At 43.4% G+C, this 21,999-nt stretch overlaps 2 protein-coding genes across 3 annotated transcripts in view; one reads left to right on the top strand and one right to left on the bottom strand.

Moving 5' to 3' along the window:
- The window catches only part of LIG3 (DNA ligase 3), a 28,559-nt gene extending 26,769 nt beyond the window's left edge, over positions 1-1,790 (top strand). The window contains exon 20 of the mRNA XM_065418204.1: positions 914-1,790. Within this exon, the coding sequence (XP_065274276.1) occupies positions 914-1,147 (234 nt within the window). The 3' untranslated portion in view covers positions 1,148-1,790. The remainder of the gene's footprint in view (positions 1-913) is intronic.
- A 5,311-nt stretch (positions 1,791-7,101) lies between these two features.
- On the bottom strand, positions 7,102-21,530 carry RFFL (ring finger and FYVE like domain containing E3 ubiquitin protein ligase). Of its 2 annotated transcripts, none has more exons than XM_065418411.1 (6): positions 21,345-21,530; positions 12,623-13,027; positions 10,178-10,261; positions 9,539-9,746; positions 7,870-7,893; positions 7,102-7,520 (listed from the first exon to the last, which is right to left on the bottom strand). In XM_065418411.1, exons 1-6 carry the CDS (start codon positions 21,528-21,530, stop codon positions 7,330-7,332), a joined length of 1,098 nt encoding a protein of 365 aa, XP_065274483.1. In that variant the 3' UTR covers positions 7,102-7,329. The 2 variants fall into 2 exon arrangements, with proteins under 2 accessions (XP_065274483.1, XP_065274484.1); XM_065418412.1 differs by having other exon boundaries at positions 7,102-7,511.
- Positions 21,531-21,999: the final 469 nt, after the last annotated feature.

The following is a 21,999-nucleotide window of genomic DNA, read 5'->3' as shown; positions in this document are numbered from 1 at the left end:
GGTCACTTGTCGCTTGTTTTGGTCACTGGGCCCCGAGAGCAGCCAGCTAGAGGTAACACTTGGGGCTAATGCAGTGGCCCTTTAGCTCTTGCTAAGGCACTTAGCTATGGACGCACAGTTCAGTTGCAGCATCCAACTTTCACAGGAGTGTGTCTGTGTGTGAGAGATCCCAGTGCAGATGGATTAACTAAACCCAAAGAGTGAGGGATTTACAAAGGTAAGACAGTCTCTGAACTGGGATTAGAACAAGAGCCTCTTGGTTTGCAGCCCCCTCTTCTGAGCTCACAGGACTCTGTACTTGAGGGGCTCGTGCTTGGAACCTGCTGAATACTTTCAAAGAACTGAGATTGGGGCGCTGGAGGGCGTTTGTTCAGTTTGACAGTGTCAGCTTGTGGCATCCTGCTGGGTTCTTAGCAGGCATTGCTGCCGAGCGGGGATAAGGGGTTGGCCCTATAAACCCCTACCTCCAGCACCACCTGCAAATCCACCACTACGTGTCTCAGGCGAGTTGTCACTTGTCTTGTCCTGCTGCAGCTTTCACACTGCACAGCGGCAGCATAGAAGGTAAGGCCCTGTGCTTCCTACTCATCTGGGTTTGGGGGGCATCTTGCTGCCTCAGCGTGCTCCCTGTTCACCACCTGCTGGGTGAGCCCCTCTGAAGCGGAGGTCCCATTTGAAACAACACTGAACATTTTCAGCATTGAGAAAAGAAAGTCTTTGTTCCCAAGGCTTTTATTAAATAAGCTGCATCCTTATTTGTGTTGCGGTAGCACCCAAAGACCACCGGGAGCTGTACGTAGTGCGAGTCCATGCCTGAAGAGCGCTTAATCTAGTAAAGCACACAGGCCACTCTAGTCTCTTTCCCACTCTTATTTCACCTTACCATCTTTTTCTATTTCCCCACAATTCGCAGACGCTGCTGGACATATTTACAGGGGTGAAGCTGTACCTACCGCCCTCCGTGGAGGACTTCAGCAAAATCCGCCGGTACTTTGTGGCGTATGATGGAGACCTTGTGCAAGAGTTCGACACTGCCTCAGCAACACACGTAATAGGGGATGTTGATGAGAACCCTGGAGCCAAACGCGTCTCTCCTGACTGGATCTGGGAGTGTATCCGGAAACGGAGGCTAGTGGCCCCCTGTTAAAAACTCAAGGCAGCTGCCTGGCCCAACACTGCTGTGCTCTAGGAAGGAACTCCTTAAGGGAACAGCAGCGACTAGGCAGGTGGAAGAGAGGCTGAGATCTGTCAAATGCCTGGAGTTCCTCACAGCTGGGTTCTAAGGACCCATAGCAACCACTTTGATTTTTATCAGTGCCAGCTGGAATGAATTCAGAGATCTCACTAAAAGATGGCACCATTGGAATCTGTTCTCTTTCTGTCCATCATTTGAACCCATCTGATCGATCTAGGTGCTGATTTCATCTGTTTTGTTTTAAAGTTTGGGTATTTTTATAAATAAAAACTACACAATGTCTTCTCCTTTCCGGTAAGGACAGAGATTCTTCTCAGGCTGTTCTGTATCTGAACAGAAGACAAACCCTGGCAGTGTGTATAACTTCCTATAGACGTATGACCAGTATGAACTTGCTGTACTACTATAATTCAAACAAAGGAAGGCTAGTCTAAACTCTCTGCCATTTATACTGCTTGGTATTTTCTCCTCGGGTTTATTTTAAGACTGTTGCTGGCTAACCTGTTTTAACAATCAAAGCTATAGGTCAGCATCCAGAAACAGTTTAGACAGTGTTTCATTTTAAAACTGGGCCAAATAAACTTCCGTTAAGGGTTTGTGTCACCAAGATATTCTTTCGTCACAACCAGGCTGCTGGAGTCAAAGGTTAGCGAAGAGCTAATTCTGCGCATTGGCTCCTGGAATTCATCAATTATAAAGCCAGAAGGGACCACTATGACCATATAACAGAGCATAGGATTTCCCTGAATTAATGTGTTTTAGAAAAAAATAGTTAGTCTTAAAGGGGCCAGCAGTGGAGAATCCACCACAGCCTTGGGTAAGTTGTTCCAATGGTTAATTACCCTCACTGTAAACATTTGTGCCTCATTTCCAGTCTGAATGTGTCTAACCTCAATTTCCAGAGACTGGAATCTTGCTATACTTTTGTTTGCTAGATTGAAGAGCCCGATCTCAAGTCTTTTGTTTCTCATGTAGGTACTTAGAGATTGTGATCAAATCATCCCTTCAAGAGAAGATTCTGCTAAACGGACTCCAGGATCCCCATCAATAGCCAGAATATTTTCCAATCTTTTCCCATTCTCATGGCTCTTCTCTGAACCCCCTCCAGTTTTTCAACCTCCTTGAATTGTGGACACCAGACTATTCCGGTAGTAGTCGGTTACATCAGTGCCATGTAGAGGTAATCTAATCTCTTGGCTGCTGTTCAAATTTCAAGGAGTTATTTGCAGGTTTTGCCATCTAAATATACTGCAGACTATTCCATGACACTAAACTTTATGAATAGACAACTCATGTATGGCCTGGGGGTGGGACTCGGATAGAAAATAGGGTTGCAGAGAAATAGATGGCTATTTAATGGGGGGTTGATAACTTTGAAAGTAAAAAATCATGGATTTTGGAGTCCAAGTGCTTTATGAGAAAGTTGCTGCAATACTGTTGTGATAGTTCTAGAGTGTTACAAGCAAGGCTGGCTCAGACCAGCCAAACCTGTAGCTACTGGGTCAGGTTAAAGTGATAGCACGATGCTCGTGCTCCCCGTGCCATTGTGTGTGAAGTAGCAAATGCATAGTCTCCCCTGCCCCACCTTGGATAACATGAAGCCTCTATGCTCTCCTCTCAACCTCTACCACCTGTAATGCAGAGCAGTGAAGGCACCATGTGGTTTCTCCATCCTGTATAGCAGGGTCTTGAGGCCTTTAGCCCAGGGAAGGCCATTCAGCACCCAAGGTTTGGACTGGACTGTTTCACACTCATGGCAGCACTTACAATTTTCCTTATAGTGCCTTAATTTGTTTCACTGAAGATTTTCCTAGGCCTATTATAAAGAAAATGGTAGAAGCATGTAGATGTGGTGGGATGCTCACCCCACCCTGCTCATTTTGTAATAACTTGTTTCTCAAGGCATTGCCTCTAACTTAAGGACTTTTCCATTCTAGCATAAACTGGAGAGCTCTGGCTTGCTGGTGTCTAGGAACGTTACTCTAATCCACACGTGGATTTGTTGTTTACCTCAAGTGAGGCAGTGTTCAGAGTTTTGTCTGAAGTATAGTTCCATTGTATGTGGACTAACCACCCTGCCTCTCAAAAGGTCATCTTAGAGATGGTCTAATGTAGTGGTTCTCAAACTTTTGTACTGGGGCCCCCCTTTCACACAGCAAGCCTCTGAGTGCAACCCCCCCAATCAATTAAAAACACTTTTATATATTTAACACCATTATAAATGCTGGAGGCAAAGTGGGGTGCAGGGGTGGAAGCTGACTGCTTATAACCCCCATGTAATAACCTTGTTACCCTCAGGGGTCCTGACCCCTAATTTAAGAAGCCCTGATCTAATGGATCTCATTATCAGGTGTGATGAGCATGTGCCACTCAGCTCTAGGGTACATAAAGCAATTTGATAAACTTAGGCCAAGACATGTTAACCTTGCTTGGGAATTCTAAGGAAACACACCAGTTTCTTCCTGTTCTAACAGGCTTCTTGGAATCAATTTAGTAAGCTACTCAAAATTACTTCAGACATTTGTTGGTGAGGCCTATTGATGTATATTTTTATTTGAATTTCCTTACTTGCTTTAGGATGTAGTTGGACTTTGCATGTTGGTTATAAATTGCTTTGCAGCTGTTGTGGTGGCTCTTGTCAATATTTACACACACCTGCATCAAATGTGTAATATGAAAATGGCAAAAGGCTGATCACCCTCAAGTCCATCAACTGCCACTGAAGTCAATAGGTGACTACTTCGCTATAAAGGTTAAGAATTCTACTGTTGAGAGTTGAGCTTTCTCCATCTTTGAGGAAGAATAGCTTCAGGTTGGGTATAGGGAACAGGAGCTTGGTGATGAATTTACATTATATTCAAGTTTTTATACTACACAGCATCGTGGTATTTTGTTTCATGCTTATCCTTATCTTTTAAACTTCAAAAGCATCACTAAATCAAACATCTCTGCCCATCCCTATGCTGCTCCCAAAAAAGAGAGAAACTCAAAACTGAACTAGTTGGATAAATCAAATTTTCACTTTATTATAAAATTATAAAGCAGAACTCTGTACCAAAACTAGTTGTTTAACTATCAACTAGGATTTAAAGAATTTAATAGAAGCCATTTCAAGTAGAACATTAACTTTCAAAACATTTGAACAAAAGGTGTACAATGTACATAAAGCACTTGGATATTTTCATACATTTTAGTTCAGATCAGTATATTCCTTTGGATTATGAACCAGTTTCCTGGGGCTTTTTTAAAGTTTCACTTTAAAATAAATTCTGTCACCCACACAGCAAAAAAATCAATTTTTGCAATGGGAAAAGGAAGGCAAACTGCAAGGGGGGGGGCCTGTACATCTTGTTCTTAAAATCATTCTTGCAGAGACTGATCTGCAGTGGGGCCTTTCTGCTGTAGAATAGAGGCAGAAGAACCTTAAATTTGCTCACTGAATAGGGAAAGTGTCTTCCCCTATCCTACAGTTATTGCTGAACATGGATTACTGTAGATGCATTATTTTTCACAGTGAATATGCTAGACTGGGGTTGGTAAGTTTAGCCCATAGGTAGAGATTGATGTAAACAACCTCTTCCCATTCATGATTGAACAGCTCAATAGCAATTACTTACATGGGAAAAGTATTGAACTGAATACAATTTAGCTGCTGGCACAATGAGTGTGTCAGTACCCCTCTGTTTAAGAAAGGCTAGGCGAGGCCTTGAGCCAGAGATTATAAAACATGGCAATGTCCAGAAGTAACAGCTCTCTTAACATGAAATAAAGAGAAACACAGAAAGAAGGGGCAGGGACATGGATCTGCGGGGCAAGGCTAGGCTCCTGTCCTTCCTCTACAGGAGTCACCACCAATAAAAGTAAAGGCCCTCTACTGTCCAGGTGCTGCAGATCACTATGCAGAGGTAAAGCTTCCTTTAAATATCTATACGTGAATGATACTTTATCAGCTACCAGGAATGGTTTACTCTCTTCCGTAAGAAAGACCCCCTCACCCGCACCATGCATTTCTTGCAGCAGAGGCATTAACTACGGTCATACAGCACTGTTAAATAGTTGCAAAGATTACATACATTTGCAGTTACTTAAGATTACCAGCTGTTACCACAAGTGTGCATAGATACATCAATAGAGGCTGCTTCTTTACATACATATCTAGTGCGGCAGAGCTTAGGAATGTCCACTCTTATTAGAGTGGCCAAATAGAAATTGTTGTATAGAGCTGCAGCGCCTGGCCCAATACCATACCATGTATGCACACACACATTCATTCTGAATCCCCATGCACGTACTATAACAATGTAAGAAGAACTCATGTAAGGCTTACAGCTATCTGTGAAAAACAATCTGAAGCAAATGTTAAGCCTTAAATGGCTCCAGTAGCCTTTTGGGATAAGATATGACACTAGTGTAACCATAATTTAGCTGAAAAAAGTCTTAGTTAAGGCATAATAGGATGATTTTGAAATTGATTATTTTTCTGGCAGTTCAGAATGGAGTATTTCCAGGATACCTTGTAAGATCACTTTTTTTAATACTCCAGAGAGGGGAAAAAAACAATGCAATAGCTCCACTGAGACTTTCTAAACCACAGATGTCATGAACAGCTTGTGATTGATGTCCCCTGTCTACCTTGTAGAATTCTTTGCAAGGGTGAATCTATAGCCTCATCCCCATAAAAGGAAAATGGAGAAGTTATCTTGTGCTCTTCAGCAAACAGTCTTTGCATATTTGGCAACACATCAGGACTGTGGAACGGTGAATTGGTAAACAGGCGGAAAAAGGAAGGCTGGGGACTGATCATCACGATCTTCCTCAAATCATAAGACAAATCAGCAGACAGCAAGAAATGAGACTGAAAATACACAACCCAGCTGTAGAGATTCACAGTGGAAAAAGTCATCCTACACTTGCCTCCAAACTTCACAGTCTCTCTCTCTTTTTGACAGCTTCATCTCTAGGCCTTAGGAGGTCATTATAAGAATACACCACTCAGGGCTTCACAATTGAAATGTCTCACCACTCCTTTTTAGGAGTGTAGGCAGCCCTAGACCAAAAATCACACTACTACAGCCATAGTGTTTTTCCCACTAGCGTTCAAGCAAAGCAATGCATTGTAAGGGACTAGTGCCTCAGGGTCCTAATGTGTTAGTCGCTGGAGGAGGTTGACTCTACAGCCAGTTCAGTTCTACAGGGATTGCTTGCAGACCCGGCAGGCAACACACCATCCTGTGGTGTTATAACAAAGAATAACCCAAGGAACGGCAAATTGTAGGAGGGAGGGAGATAAACACTGCCTATGCTGGGTAAGCGTCAAGCGGAGGCTCTATGTCCTAAGCCACTTCACTGCCTCTTATCTTTCAAAGGGAAAGAATGTATCTTTAATAGTATGAAGTCCTGCTTCCTTTTCATATTAATGTGTAGCAATAGTGAATGTTTCACCATAACCGTACAGGGCTAGGCTTAGAAATTAATTCTGAATATGAAAAAGCTAAAGGCAACAGAGAGGAGAAAAGTTCAGCCTGGCCTGCAAGCATAAGGAACTAGAGATAAAAATAAAGTTACACATTCCAAAAAAAAAAAAAAAAAAAAAAGCGTAGGGAGAGGGAACCAGCCCAATAAGATTTTGTTCCCTGAAAATAAAAATATCAGTGGAGGTGTGGCCTGGAACAGAGCAAATTAAAGAGGGAACCAGAAGGGCAGAATTCAGTAGCAGCAAAACAAAAGAAAATGTCATGTGCCAAAACCGCAGTCCACCTTATTTATTATTGTGGAGGAAATACGCCTCAGAATCTGGTGTTAGTTTTGGAAAGCCGAGTGATTATTTGCCCCCCATCAGCAGTTGATCAAGCTGGCCTGGAATGCAAGCTGTTAATTATTTCTGTGTCTGCTGCTGACAGCGGGCTCCCGGAGTCTAGGCACTGCAGGGTAAAGCACTGTGGTGTGAAGGGCACAGCCAGTCAATGGCTTCAATCAGAACAATTCCCCAAGCTTTCTCCTTTCCTCATCTCGCCTATGAACTTCGGATTTCTTGTGAGGTCCTACATGCCAGTTTCTGACCTACCTGTAGAGATTCTGACCATCTCTAACAGCAGATGAGGCTTTAAGGCAACACTGGTCTTCCTCCAGCTCACTCAGGACTTAAATACATGGACAGCTCTGATCACATACTGCCTGCATATGGGACACTCACTCATACGCTTTCCACACTTGGTGCAGGTGACCATGTGGCCACATTCTAACAGGACACAGTCGATTGGTGAGTCCATGCAGATTTTGCAGAGATTCTCTTCAGTGCTAGGGAGCCCAGCACTGCCTGAGGAAACTGAAGACAAAAAGGGGTTTACGTATTAGATTTAAGGAAACGACATCATGGCGTTAGGACAGGATGTTCGGTGTTATCCAATACACATATATTAATAGTGGCTTCAGTGTCAAATTATATATAATTATGTGAGACTAAAGTTGAGAAGCTCCATCTTTTCACAACTGGAGACTTGTAAACAGTCCTGCTCCTGCATTGATACCAATGTGGGACTATTTACCTGATCATCTGGGAAGGAGGAGCTGAAAATTTGTGCCTAGAACAAACACTCCCCTATCTGAGCGCACAACAGCAACAACTAGTCCCGAGAATCTTTGTGGTGAGATCGTTGAGCAAACGAATTACTTACCATTTTGATCATCCGTGTCAGAAACTGCAATATAAAAAGAGAGGAGAAAAGCTGCATCACACCTCTACCTCGATATAACGTGACCCGATATAACACGAATTCGGATATAACGCGGTAAAGCAGTGCTCTGGGGGGGGCGGGGCTGCGCACTCCGGTGGATCAAAGCAAGTTCAATATAACACAGTTTCACCTATAATACGGTAAGATTTTTTGGCTCCCGAGGACAGTGTTATATCGAGGTAGAGGTGTATGTAGGAGGACTATGGGTAGGCTAGTAGATTGTCTGCTTAAAAGTACAGTTAATTTAAGACCTTACAAAGCAAAATGACTATCTTAAATTATTTCTGTATTTTCTAAAAAGACATCAATTGAACTCCAATTTTGTGATTTTACACAATTTCTCTAAATGTTTTTCTCACTATATTCTGGTACGAAAGATCCCCCACAGGAGGCAAACTGAGTGACTATATGCAAAGTGCTTGTCTAAAGCACAAAGTAAACAAAATGCAGGGGGAAAAAAATCTTCTGGTCCTTTAGTTATAATCTTACTGTAATGATAGTAGGTGGCAAAATTCAGAGAGGTTTGATTTAAGTTGATATTCCCCTGTAAGTGATGATCAAAAATAAATACAGCTCTAAACCTGAAAATAAAAAATTCTGTTCTTAAAATGATTCTCAACAATTGGCATAATGGGTTTCCATGTTTATCTCCTCTCAGATTCCATAACAAATAGAAAAAACATGTATTTACTTGTAAACTGAGGCTAACTACTAGCCCTGAAACTCAACCTGAGTTCTGAGAGTTAAAATGCAAGTCACCACCAGGAACAAATGATCTGCAGAGCTATCAAAGCCCTCAGTGACACCTGTATAACTCAGCTATCTTCCAATTGCCCCTCAGTAATAACCCGTGCAGACTGCTGGCCACAGGTACGCATGGATGCATCTTGTTGGAATGTAACGGTTCTGGGGATGATGCACAAGAATTAGGTGGTAGCTCAACCTTCCACAGCTATGTTGGCTTTGGCGGGGGCTAACAAGCAGGAAGAACACATTCTGTCACTAGAGTCAACCACTCTCACTACACAACGAAGCAGTCGCTTTCCTGAATTGAACCACACTAACAAAGCTCTTATGTGGGTAAACACATGCAGGGGTAAACCATCGGCTTGGCAGGCATATTTAGATCATTGGTAAATATGGGTAAACAGAGGTTTCACGGTACAAACAAACTGATGAAAAAATATTTCCATCAATAAGCAAAATGTACACCGAAGCAAAGTAAGATAGTGCTGCTTTAGAACTTAAGAGTTTGATTTAAGGATATTTACTTTGTATCTTTTGGCATGTGAGGTCGATAATTTGTGTTACCTCACCCACCTTGTCTCTCTAAGCCTAACCATAGTTTACCAGCATTGACTCTGACATGCTCTTGCCTTGTTTATTTAGTCCTTGATGCCTCCTGTCTGTTCCAACTCTCACTTGCAAAGGGTAGAGGCAGAAACTTTTGGAGGAGCCATTCGAGAAGAGTGAAGGAAGGAAGAATCAGAAGAGAAAGGAGACCATAGCCCCTTCTCCCTTTGACTTGTTGCTTGCTACCGTTGATGCCAAAGCGGAGAGTTGAGAAAGACAGTTAGCCTGGCAAACGGATATAGTTTCTCCACCTTACCCAGATGCTGAAGGTCTTTCTCTTTATAAAGACGGGTCACCCTCTCCATCAGCTCCCACTTCTCACAGCAGCCTTTATAGTTGACAAAGTTGCGAGCCAGGATTTCCTTCAGCTGTCGCACCGAGAGCGCATCAATGTCTCCAACACTCGTGAGGTCAGAAAGAGAGGCCCTCCGCCCCTGTACCAGGTTATCCTCCGAGTCAACAGACTGAAATGGAACAAAGACAGATGAACATTTGACCTCACAATGTGATGACAGAATTCAAAGCAGCTTTTCTTAGGAACTCATCCATGGAGGTGAATGATCTTCATCCCTCCATACTGCAATATGAATCCTTCCAGTTACGAGGAACACAAGGGCCTTCTAGGAGGGAGATAAAAGCACCTCCTCCTATTATAAAGTTACATTATAATGTCCTCTATTATGGAGGACACTTGTGTTAAAGTGACACGAAGTTCTCTGCCATTCTCCATGTACACAAAAGTGTCTTCTGGTGGCTGTATTCCAAACGGTTATTCTGCTACTCTGTGCAGTGTCCTCGGTAGGGGCAATTCTGCACTAGCTGGGTGATGGACGAAATAATCCTTATAAGAACCCTTCCCATTTCTATGGTCTGATTTTAGGGGACACACACAAACCTGTGTCTCCTCCTCTGTTGGTGCTTCTGCTGCATTCTCAATTTCTGTCATATCGTCTTGGCTTGGAGGCACATGCCCATTTGCCTAGAAGAGGAAATAAATCTTTCACCAGCAGTGAATCTCCCTGCATATCCAGAGGGGAAATGAATGGGCTTGAGCACAGAGCATGCTCAATTTGAAACTTTAGTGTTGTTACATTTGGCCCTTTCAGGTCCCACCTTATTATATATTGAGCCCTGTTAGAATACTTGATGATGTACAATATACCCCCACATGATGTTCTCACGGGGCTTATGAGTCTGGACTGGGAGGAGACAGATGGTATAGAGACTCAAAATGGCGTTGCACAAAGCCACCTGATTATCATGATGTGAAGTCTTGACACTGCTCTACAATCCTTCATTGTGAGGTGGCATCCATGTGTGATGTCATGACAGCACAATCACTAGAATATGTCAAGAATTTGTGCTGTGTTGCTCATTGAGAGACCACTTGATGGCGCTCTTCAAGACTGCTCAGATCAGTTACTCAATGACCATAAGGGCACAGTGCTCTCTGCACGTTGTTGCTGGGTTTGGGGTATTGTGTTGGAGATGTTAAGTGAGGGATTAGTTGCCTCTCTCCTCCAGCTCCCACACCTCAAGCTGCTCTGGAGTTTATGGCTTCCCTAGAGCTGAGCGCTGTGTGGACAGGTAGGGGTGAGAAGCTGCAATGGGGACAGGACAATGGCATCTGTGGAGGGAGGGCAGGAGTTCTGAACACTGGACTGGGTGAAAGGAACGGAGCTTTAATCCCAGTTCATATTGATTCCCCATCTGTGGCTTTGGGCATGATATTTATCCTCTCCACCTCAGTTTGCCTTTTAGTAAAAATGGGGAGAATGTTCCCCTACTACTTAGGGGAGCTGTGATTAGTTAATATCTGTAAAACTCTAGGAAAATGAAAAGCATTTTAAGAGCTGATATTACTGAGAATTCCCACAAGGTGACCGGATGAAAACAGGAGTCAAGCCAGCAGCTGAAATTTACTGGCGAAAACTTATAGGTGAACGCATGTATTTCCAAAAGTGAGCTAACGCGATGGCAGTAAAAAGCCCTTCTACCTCCACGCGGGAAAGATGTCCTCAAGAAGAACTGCATTTTTAAAGATACCATGCCTCATGATAGCTCATGAGAAACTAAGAGGTGCACTTTCTGAGCTGGCCCAGGGAGAATTAAGCCCACCAGGAAGGCCCAAAGTAGATGTTAAACATTAAGAATATGTCTAAATAAACACTTAGTTCACAGGAAGTGTGGGGTGTAAATCCACCTCGCACTAGTGCACTAAGTGTCTGCATGGACCCTACTGCCATGCACTCAAAGTTCCATAGTGCACACTTTGAAACGGGAGTAGATTAAAGCACAGTAGGGCACTTCTAGTGTGCAGCAGGCTAATTTGAGGTAGATTTACACCCCACCTTGCTGTGAACTTAGTGTTTGTATAGACAAACCCTAAGGAAACATTCCACAGCAGTCAGTAGAAAGCCTAACAACAAAGCAAGGCAATATAAATAATCAGATGACTGATTTCCTCTGAAAGAATTCAGCGGGACAGTTTCTGGCAGTCTCTGTGCCAGGGCTAATAACTTTAGGCCTCAGTCAAAGCATTTCTGCAGACCCAAATCAGTACATGATCAGACTCCAGGAGCCCCCTCAGCCATCCTTCTCCCCCACTGTTTCAACTCCAATATCACTTTGAAATTTTGGATGCCTTCTGGCACAAGAAATAAGGAAATACAGAATGAGGGTATAACATTTTAACAGCTGCTTGTAGTTATCAGTATGATATCAACATCCTGGCTAGAAAATGAAGTAAAATATGCTTTAGCATCAGTATAGATATTAAATAGCCATATGACTTATTAGTCACAGAGGTATCCAGTGCTGATGTAAGGGTGGAACACAAAGCAATGACCAGACTGCCTTAAAACAGTGACTGAAGTATCCAATATATCAAACCAGATCCAAAAGTAAGGTTGAACGTCCAAAAAAAAATATTAAAATCCATTAATGCAGGAAGGACAAATGCCACAACCGACAAACAGCAACAATGAAACCCACAAGTTAGAATGAATTCCTTTAGTTTCTGAATTGTTCTACAGCAAAATGTCTGAGGTCCTTACTCAAACACTGCAGTCAATGGGTGTTTGCCTAAGCAAGGACCTCCGGATTTGACCCCCTGAACTTAGCTTTGTTATGAACATGGGGACAGCCGTGCATAATATGCAGCTGAAGCACTGTCATTTGTGGTAAATAGAAGCCCTGCATGCTCATGGCACTGATCTTTAATAAAGGAAGGTATGTGCTGAATTTTGATGGGAAAAACACAAGGAGCATCTCAATAATTAATCTGACAATGAGAGGGAATAAGTACACGAAAGGTGCTTCTAACTGGACACTGGTGTACCTGTTGATGTTCCTGAGTTATTGGACTCAAGATGGAGTCTGCAGACATTGGAGAGGCATCATGTGAGGTAGAAGATGCTGTGCTGGTCTGTGGCAGAATAACAAAGCTTTGCTGTCCAGATGTGCCAGAGTTTAATGGCGGGATTCGTATTCTATCCTCCTGGGTGATTACAGGCTGCTGCCCAAGAATGAGAAACACCAGGTCTTCCTTTTCACGGCACAACTCTGTGGAAACCTCGTGTAGTGCCAGATAGTCTCGTAGATCCTTCACTTTCATCTTTATCAACTCCTCCCGCTGAAAGGCTGTGGCTTGGAACCGCTGACAGAGATGGCAGAGAAGGGGACTGCTTTCAGGCTGGCTTGAACAGGAAGTGCAAAAATTCTTTTTACAGTCAAAGCAGATGTGCTGCTCAAACAGAAGAGGGAGAGAAAAAAAGAAACCAAGCCACAAAGGTTTAGAGTGATTATAGAAGAACGGTATTGGGGTTAACACAACATGCAAGCTGGAGATAATATAAATTGAAGCCCATGTCCTAGATCAGTGGTTTTCAAATTGCGGGTCGTGACCCCATACTGGGTTGTAGGATGTACGGCACTAGGGGGGAGGGATAGCTCAGTGGTTTGAGCATTGGCCTGCTCAACCCAGGGGTGTGAGTTCAATCCTTGAGGGGGCCACTTGGGGATCTGGGGCAAAATCAGTACTTGGTCCTGCTAGTGAAGGCAGGGGGCTGGACTCGATGACCTTTCAAGGTCTCTTCCAGTTTTAGGAGATGGGATATCTCCATTAATTATTAATTAATTATTATTATTATTATTATTATTAAAGGTCCTGGCGGCTCTGGTCAGGACCCCGTTAAAAGTCCCGGCGGCGGTGCTGCCCAGCTAAGGCAGGCTAGTCCCTACCTGTTCCGACAGTGCACTATGCCCCGGAAGCAGCCAGCAGCAGGTCTGGCTCCTAGGTGGGGGGGCCATGGGGCTCCGCGCGCTGCCCCTGCCCCGAGCACCAACTCCACACTCCCATTGGCCAGGAACCGGCCAATGGGAGCTGGGGGGGCAGTGCCTGCAGGCAACAGCTGCACGGAGCCGCTTGCGTGCCTCTGCCTAGGAGCCGGATCTGCTGCTGGCCGCTTCCGCAGCATGGTCCGTGGTGGCAGGACAGGCAGGAAGCCTGCCTTAGCACCCCCACTGCGCCGCTGACTGGGAGCCGCCCGAAGTAAGCCCGCATCCCAATCCCCTGCCCCAGCCCTGAGCCTCCCCAAACCCAGAGCCCCCTCCTGCACCCCAAACCCCTCATCCCCAGCCCAGAGCCCCTCCCACACCCCAAAACCCAGCTCCGTTGGGTCACGGGTATCAACACCTTATTTATGAAAGCTATGTCAAGCACACAATGTGTGCTGTTGACTGAAAGAAAATGAACAAACAGAAGCATTTCTGACATGTGGCTGGATTCAACACACAGGTCTTATAAAAGACATTCGATAAATTGTTACACAAATCACAAAAATGTTTTTAAACAATAATGAATTCCACCAACACTGCAACACTTTTCAATGGTTTATATCTGCCCAGCTAAATCACAGATGGGATGCAACAGATCTATCTATCCTATAAGGTAACAGACCTTCCAAAGTAAATCAGATCAGTGTGCTGGTTTAAAAATGTAAACAGGTAGCATGCATAAATTATCTGCTGGGAGAGGCCTCTGCCACGAGGAAAACAAAACAAGAACAAGTTTTACAACAATGGCCAGTTTTTCAAAATAATCCAGCTTCTATTTAGGCATCAAAATAAGTAGCCAGGTTTTCAAAGGAGCCCAGCACACTGGCAACAAGGTAAGTGCTTAAGAACCTGGCCTTTAATGTCAGAATGACAGTGGCCGGGCGCTCAGCATTTTGGAAAATCTGAGCTGTTCTGAGAGCCCGTCGGCTTCGGGCATCAAAACCAATTTTAATGTTTAAGTTCTATTGGTTCATAGCTAAGTTTTTCTACTACCCTCATCTCCCTGGGCACAGGGGCTTGATCTTCAGAGGTTCTGAACACTCGCAGCTCCTGCTGACAGCTGGAACTCTGTTGTTCAGCATTTCTGAAAGTCAGAGCACTTACAATAGGATCATCGTTAGGACAAAGAGTCCTGTGGCACCTTATAGACTAACAGACGTATTGGAGCATAAGCTTTCGTGGGTGAATACCCACTTCGTAAGAAGCATGTGACGTCTGCGTCTGACGAAGTGGGTATTCACCCACGAAAGCTTATGCTCCAATACGTCTGTTAGTCTGTAAGGTGCCACAAGACCCTTTGTCGCTTTTTACAGATCCAGACTAACACAGCCACCCCTCTGATACTTGACATCATTAGGACAGTCACTTGAGTCCTTCCTCTCTCCTGCCTTTTTTTTCTTTTAAATGTGTGGATGGGTTCAGTGCTAGTAAAAGGTGCCAGGTCCACCGTACTTGGGACACTTCCCCTCTCTACAACATAGGTACAGCATACGCAGTAATGTACAAACTTTCGGTCCCCTCCTAAGTCTGGCAGTTTGCCTCAACCTCTCGAGTGACCACCTCTAGGGCGTGACTCAGCAAGCTGAGTCAGTACTTTGCCTTTCTCTTGAGGCTGCCAGTTATGAAGGAGATTTTTGTGTCGGGATCAATTATCCATTGGCAGCTGGACTGAGACCAAACTTTGGTGGCCTATGTAACAGATCAGCCAATAGATCATTGTCTATCACTACAAACCTGAACTGGATTTGTATTCTATTACTAATCCCCCTGATTCCCACATCCATTTAGTCACTGGCTTTTTTCCTTTAGAATTCACCATAAATGTGCACTCCCGTCCAGACTCTTTAGAGTTATGCAATAAGTAAGGCTAAGATTTTGTCACACCACAGACAGGTCACGGGCAGTAAAGAAAAATTCATGGAAGCCGTTACCTGTCTGTGACTTTTACTAAAACTATCTGTGACAAAATGGGGATCTGCGGGTTCCCATATAGCTTGCAGTGGGGAAGCTGCACGTGTGGCTAGGCGCTCCAGGGGCCCCCATTACCAACAGCTCCAAGGGCTCACAGCGGCCAGGAGCTGCTGGGTTCCCCCACCAACCAGGAGCTGCAGGTTGCCCCCGCCGCCCACAGCTCCAGGGGCACCCGCCGTGGCCGGGGGCTTGAGGCTTCCCCCGCAGCCTGTGGCAGCCAGGAGCTGCAGGGTTCCTCGCTGCCCATGGGGTCAGGAGCTGTGGGGTTCCCTTACCACTTGCGGCGGCTTGGAGCTCCAGGGGCCCTGCCACTTACCCCGCAGCTCCCTGCCCCTCACGGGCAATGCGGGACCCCGCAGCTCCCAAGTGCCGCAGGCTGAAATCATGGAGGTCACTGGAAGCCACGGATTCCGGGACTTCACGCCCTCTGTGACTAAATCGTAGCCTTAGCAATAAGGAATCGGAACTTGGACTTGAAAGCAAGAGACAGAAACTCTTGAACCAAAGACAAAACTCTTTTTTGTTTTATGAATTACTTATGGTGAATGAGAAAATCTTCAACTCCACTGTGCGTAAAGTTCAAAGAAAGCAGATTTATAAATTCACGCTTCTGAGTCAGCTGTTCTAGAACAGGAATTCAGGGTGTGGTTTTTGAGCTTGATCTGTGCAGGTGAATGAGCCCTTGATGGTGTGGCTGATGTGGTTGGGACCCCACTATCAAGGGCTCATTCACCTGCACATCCACTAATGTGATATATGCCATCATGTGCCAGCAATGCCCCTCTGCCATGTACACTGGCCAAACCGGACAGTCCCTCCGCAAAAGAATAAATGGACACAAATCGGACATCAGGAATGGTAACATACGTAAGCCAGTAAGTGAACACTTCAATCTCCCTGGTCATTCTATTACAGATTTAAAAGTCACTATCATTGAACAAAAAAACTTCAGAAACAGACTTCAAAGAGAAACAGCAGAACTAAAATTCATTTGCAAATTTAACACCATTAATCTGGGCTTGAATAGGGACTGGGAGTGGCTGGCTCATTACAGAAGCAGCTTTTCCTCTCCTGGAATTGACACCTCCTCATCTATTACTGGGAGTGGACGACATCCACCCTGATTGAATTGGCCCTGTCAACACTGGTTCTCCACTTGCGAAGTAACTCCCTGCTCTCCATGTGTCAGTATATAATGCCTGCATCTGTAACTTTCACTCTATGCATCCGAAGAAGTGAGGTTTTTTTACCCACGAAAGCTTATGCCCAAATAAATCGGTTAGTCTTTAAGGTGCCACCAGACTCCTTGTTGGTTTTGTAGATACAGACTAACACGGCTACCCCCTGATACTTGACTGCTCATCACAGGGGCATCTGGATACATTACACAAATATTAATGGAGAACGTCTATTCTGGCCAATACTTTCCCTCTTCCAGTTAGCCATCAGAGAAGATGAGAGGGGAGATACAATGCTTTAGTTTAGAAGAATCTGGTAAACTCATCTTTTCAGATATGACTTTCACCATACTCTAAAACCTGGCAGACTGGCTCTGAAGGAACACTAGAGGGACCTCATTCCACAGCTGAGGGCCCTTCGCCTAGAATGTCCCTGCATTTAACACTCCAGAGGTGTTCAGATACCACAGTGGCATAGTACAGGAGATACATCATCTAATTGATCTCAGCAAGGGATCAGCAGCAATAACACCGTCCCAGTTCAGAGCAACTGAACTTGTATTCCTCAAGCACACCTGCTCTGGGCTCTCAGTTCCTCAGTCATCACCTCTCTTGAGAGATGAGTGTCCACTCTCCCTCCCACCCAGGGTTTTCAGGACTGCACAGTTACCTACCTACACTGAGTTCCCCAGCAAATCAGACTGCCTACAACAGGCCAGTGTGCTTTGCTTTCTCTCTGAAGGCTATGAACAGCTGTAATTGCCAACAGTTACAAGTTATCACACAGCTCTTTCTAAGCAAGTGTGTTTATTTTTAAGATGAAAGCATTAGAGAAAATATATTGAAAACAACAAAATAACCTATACGCATCCTAAAAAGCTTAGCAGAGATCAGCCCTCAACTCTAACAAGGTCTCTGGTAGGAGTCAGTCCTTCACACCCCACAAAGGGTTTATTCCTGTGGTTACAAGTTCATAATAGCCTTAGCTCAGAACCAGAACAACCAGTCTTTCCTTTGATCTCGGCCTCATGTAACAGATAATCAGCAGACAAAGGCCCACTCCTCAGGGCGTAGCTTCAAAAGGCTGTGTTTTTGCATAACTGGAAGTGGAGAATTTGCATTCACCTCTCTGTAGATACTTCCCATTTATTGTCCCAAAAGTCCATTCTTGTCTGACATATATTGTTTAATATAGTTCTTTGATCATCCAGGCCTTCCATCACATCTCCCTAGAGAAGTTACACATAGTCCCAGCCCAGAATAATACATAACCTTTGCATTTAATACAATGGACTCCAAATATACTTAAATGTAATTCTATATGTTTTTTCCAAGGATATTGCAGGGAATTGCCATATCTGTCACAAATGCCTCAGCTAATTTTTTTATATTTTAATCAAAACACTGCCTAGAACTTAATCTTTGACAGCACGCTGTAAATTGTGAAAGGTTCAGTTTGCAATAACGACTAGGGTTCCCGAAATTATAGAACTTCTGTTCAATTCACTTGGCTCATCATTTTGTTTGAGATAAAGGTGAGTCAATGCCAACATTCAAGCTTTAACTAGAGCTCTTGTTTTATATCTTACACCTGAGCTTGCCAGAAGCTTTTTCTGTAAGTATGCTTCAGAGAAAATGGTCTTCCTGAAAATGTCAGCCAATGTCTGAGACACGTAAATCTTTGTTAGGGGGCGGAAGAGGAGGAGGCAAGGAGAACTTGACCTTGTCCAAAAAAAAAAAAAAAAAAAATGCCTGGCATACCTTGCTAACAGCAGGAAAAAAATCAGCAACGCCTGACTTAAATGAATGATCATCCTGTGAAAACAGGAAGCCAGGATCAGAAGTTAGCTTGGAGAATAGGGAAAACAAGATTGTTTTCACTACCAAGAACAATTTAATGTCCTTTAAAGATGCTTCAATGATTATATAAAGGCATCTTATTAGATACAAAGAAAATTTCCATATTTACCTTATTGCAAACGTCTTCACTGTTCTCTGCCCTGATCCTTTTAACAACTATCTGAGTTTTCCAATGTATTAGGACATATATATATCAAAGGGGTTGAATGCCCTGAAAAAATATATTTCTTGAGAGGTCAACGTTCTGTTGAATCTCACTTTTAACAAACTCATTTATCTGTATGGCCTCCCATTTGAAAGGGCTTCGCTTTCATATTCATGATGTTTTATATACAAGTGGCTTGATTTAACTATTAACTGGGTAACTGCTTCAGCCATCCTAGGATAGGATACAGAGTTTTCTGTGATCCTGCTGCAGCGGAAACAGATTCTAACATGTCCTTTAATTGGTTTGAGCATTGGCCTGCTAAACCCAGGGTTGTGAGTTCAATCCTTGAGGGGGCCATTTAAGAATCGGGGGCAAAAAAATAAAAAATAAATAAATAAACCCCTGTCAGGGACAGTACTTGGTCCTGCTAGTGAAGGCAAGGGACTGGACTCGATGATCTTTCAAGGTCCCTTCCAGTTCTATGAGATAGGTATATCTCCATATTTCCCTGATGGTGGCCTAAAGTGGTATCACCTTAGACTGTATAACATTAATGGCATGTTGGTAAACAAACGAGTAAAATATAATCTTCACAACACTACATACACTTGTTGGTTTTATTTAGAAGCACAAATCTGAGTAAATTATGGAGCAAGTGGGTAGACCGAAGTCTTGCTGTAGAGAATAAGTAACTCAAGAAGTGTGAATCAATGAACAATTCTACTTTCAGTGAACTTGACACCAACCCTATGGGATGCTATTGATAACTCAAGTAGTAGGTCATCACTTTCAGGGTGGATTCTATTAAAATACACATTTAAAAAAAATCAGGGTTCCATTGTTTGTGTATTAGATTTTTGCAAAGAGATAAAGTCTTTGTTATTACCAATAATGTACCACCCTTGGGACGATGGCTGCCTCTCTCTCATTCATATCTTTCACTGTACTGACAAAAATCACCTATTCCTCACCTTTTATTTCCTGTTGTGGAAAAGGAGTCAAAGTTTGATTCTGAATAATTCTTTTGCCATGTATTCTGTAGAGAAATACTCTCTTACTAGGGACAATATTTAGAGGATGCCTAGTGCAGTGGTATATACTACAATACACAGATAAACTGCCTACTTTCAGAACAGAGTTCTGAGTACACATGTGCCTGAACCCTGCTTACGAAAAAAATTATTTCCAAAATTTTAATCCTTAGACTAGTTTCTTAAGCAATGCAAGATTCTCACAATATAACACAAGACATATCCATGTTGTCTCTACGGGCAGACAGGTAAAACAGCTTTATCAAGAGTTATCTTCTCCCAGACACATGTGAGCATCCAAACGTGGCTAAAAATGCAAAGTCCAATTCGATGAATTTCCCAGTCCAAAATTTCCAATGCCTGAAAAAGGGGTAGAGCCAAAACGAATGTGACTCCTTAGCAGTTGCCGAGTTGATTGTAGGTTTTATAGCTCTTTTTGAGGTCTAGGTCATGAAGCAGTACCTTAAAATAGAGCTTTTTAAAAGTTTAATTTATCCAGGTCAAATGCCTCCATTCTTTATTCATCACCCTAACTCTGAGAACATGGTACAGATCAGATACTGGCTGAGTCATGGAGTGTGGATTCTAACCAGCTCCTAAAGACTTTCAGGAAGCACTCTGGGAACTTCCCCGTTTAAATCATTTCCCTGGCCAGAGGCTGCTGATTAATTTTGAATCTTGTGACACTAATAGTTTTGGCAGCTACAATGCACAAGGATCTAGTACACAAACTGGGATAACAAGTAAAACAAAACCAAAAAAAAAAAAAAAAAAAAAAAGATTGTCACAAAAAGAAGCGCAGCAATTCAGGGATGAATGCTAAACTGGCAATTCACTCCCTGCAAACAGTGATGGCTTTTTAGCTGAAGACTAATGTTTTAAAGAGTTGGCTCTTTTTTCATTGTAAGCATGATGGATTTTGCTTATTGCCATATCTGCTTCTTAAAGGGACACACACCTTCAAACCTAGTCAATTTGAAAATCATGAGTTATGATGATTTCAGGTACTACGCCTGCCTAATTGTTGTGGTTTTGCAATGACATTTTCCTGTTTTTAAAATGTTTTCTTCTCCCCTATTACTGTGTAAAGACCCACAAGAAGACCAGGAAAAACAGACTATAGCATGAATTACTATCAAATGCACAAAGTAAACAATCTACAAATGAACTCAGTAATCCTAGGTGGTAATTGCAATAACAGTAGGCAACACATTTTTAAGCTGGTATCCCTTTAACTGATTATAAGTAGCTTGCTGTCCTTTATTAAAGCATCTAGTACAGCCAAGTCTACTGTGCGTTAACAACAATAATTGTTGGTTATTTTCATTTGTGCCAGTTAATTGTGAAAGTGACTAAGAAATAAAGAAGCAAGGCAAGTGGTCTTCTGCTCTACATCCCTAAATCAAGGACCTCCTTTGATGGTGTGTTTTGCAGGCTCTTGAAACTGACTCTGTAAATACACAATCTGACTCCCAGATCATTTATGTAAGTCAAACCAAATGGGTGCCCAAATCAGTGGCTAAATTCACCCCTTACCTTCCTGGAGGAATTTGCAAAGTGCACCCCACACGCCTTGCAGTTCTGTTCAGAACCTGTAGGAGAAGGGTAGGAGCTGTAACCTGGGTTGGCATATGCCTGGGGTCTGGCACCCTGCTGCGGCCGCTGCTGCATCTCCTCAGGTTGTCCATCCAGACAAAACCAGTTACAACAGGTTGCCCACATAGTAACTATAAGGGTGAGGGGGAAAAAAAACACAAGTTAAATAACATCCTGGAAGCCACATATTTGCTACCAAAGTGAGGGCCAGGCAAGTAGCAGGGGGACTGGATCTTTTCTCTTACCAACTGCAAGCGTATGCCAAAAACGTACATATCTGCAACACACAACATGCTCTAAACCCTTAATGAAAATGCACGGGCAGAGTTTCAGAATGGACTTTACTGACATTTATCGGAGACTCTCGTTAGGGTAGGAGGAAGACTACATTTAAATTCCACTCTGTTGTGCATGGCATTGTTCAGAGCTCTACGATCACAACACAGTCATTTGTACTACATTATGTAGCTACAACAGAATGAGGCAGTTTTTAGTTACTTTGCAGCAGGGAGTAAGGGAAAGTTTAGAGGCACGGGTAAATTTCTCCCTCAGAAAGATATTAGGGACTCTTGTTCTCTCTCACATGGTGCTTATG

The sequence above is a fragment of the Emys orbicularis genome, chromosome 17, assembly GCF_028017835.1.
Source record: "Emys orbicularis isolate rEmyOrb1 chromosome 17, rEmyOrb1.hap1, whole genome shotgun sequence".
Classification (NCBI taxonomy): domain Eukaryota; kingdom Metazoa; phylum Chordata; order Testudines; family Emydidae; genus Emys; species Emys orbicularis.
This window is presented reverse-complemented; position numbering and strand designations above follow the sequence as displayed.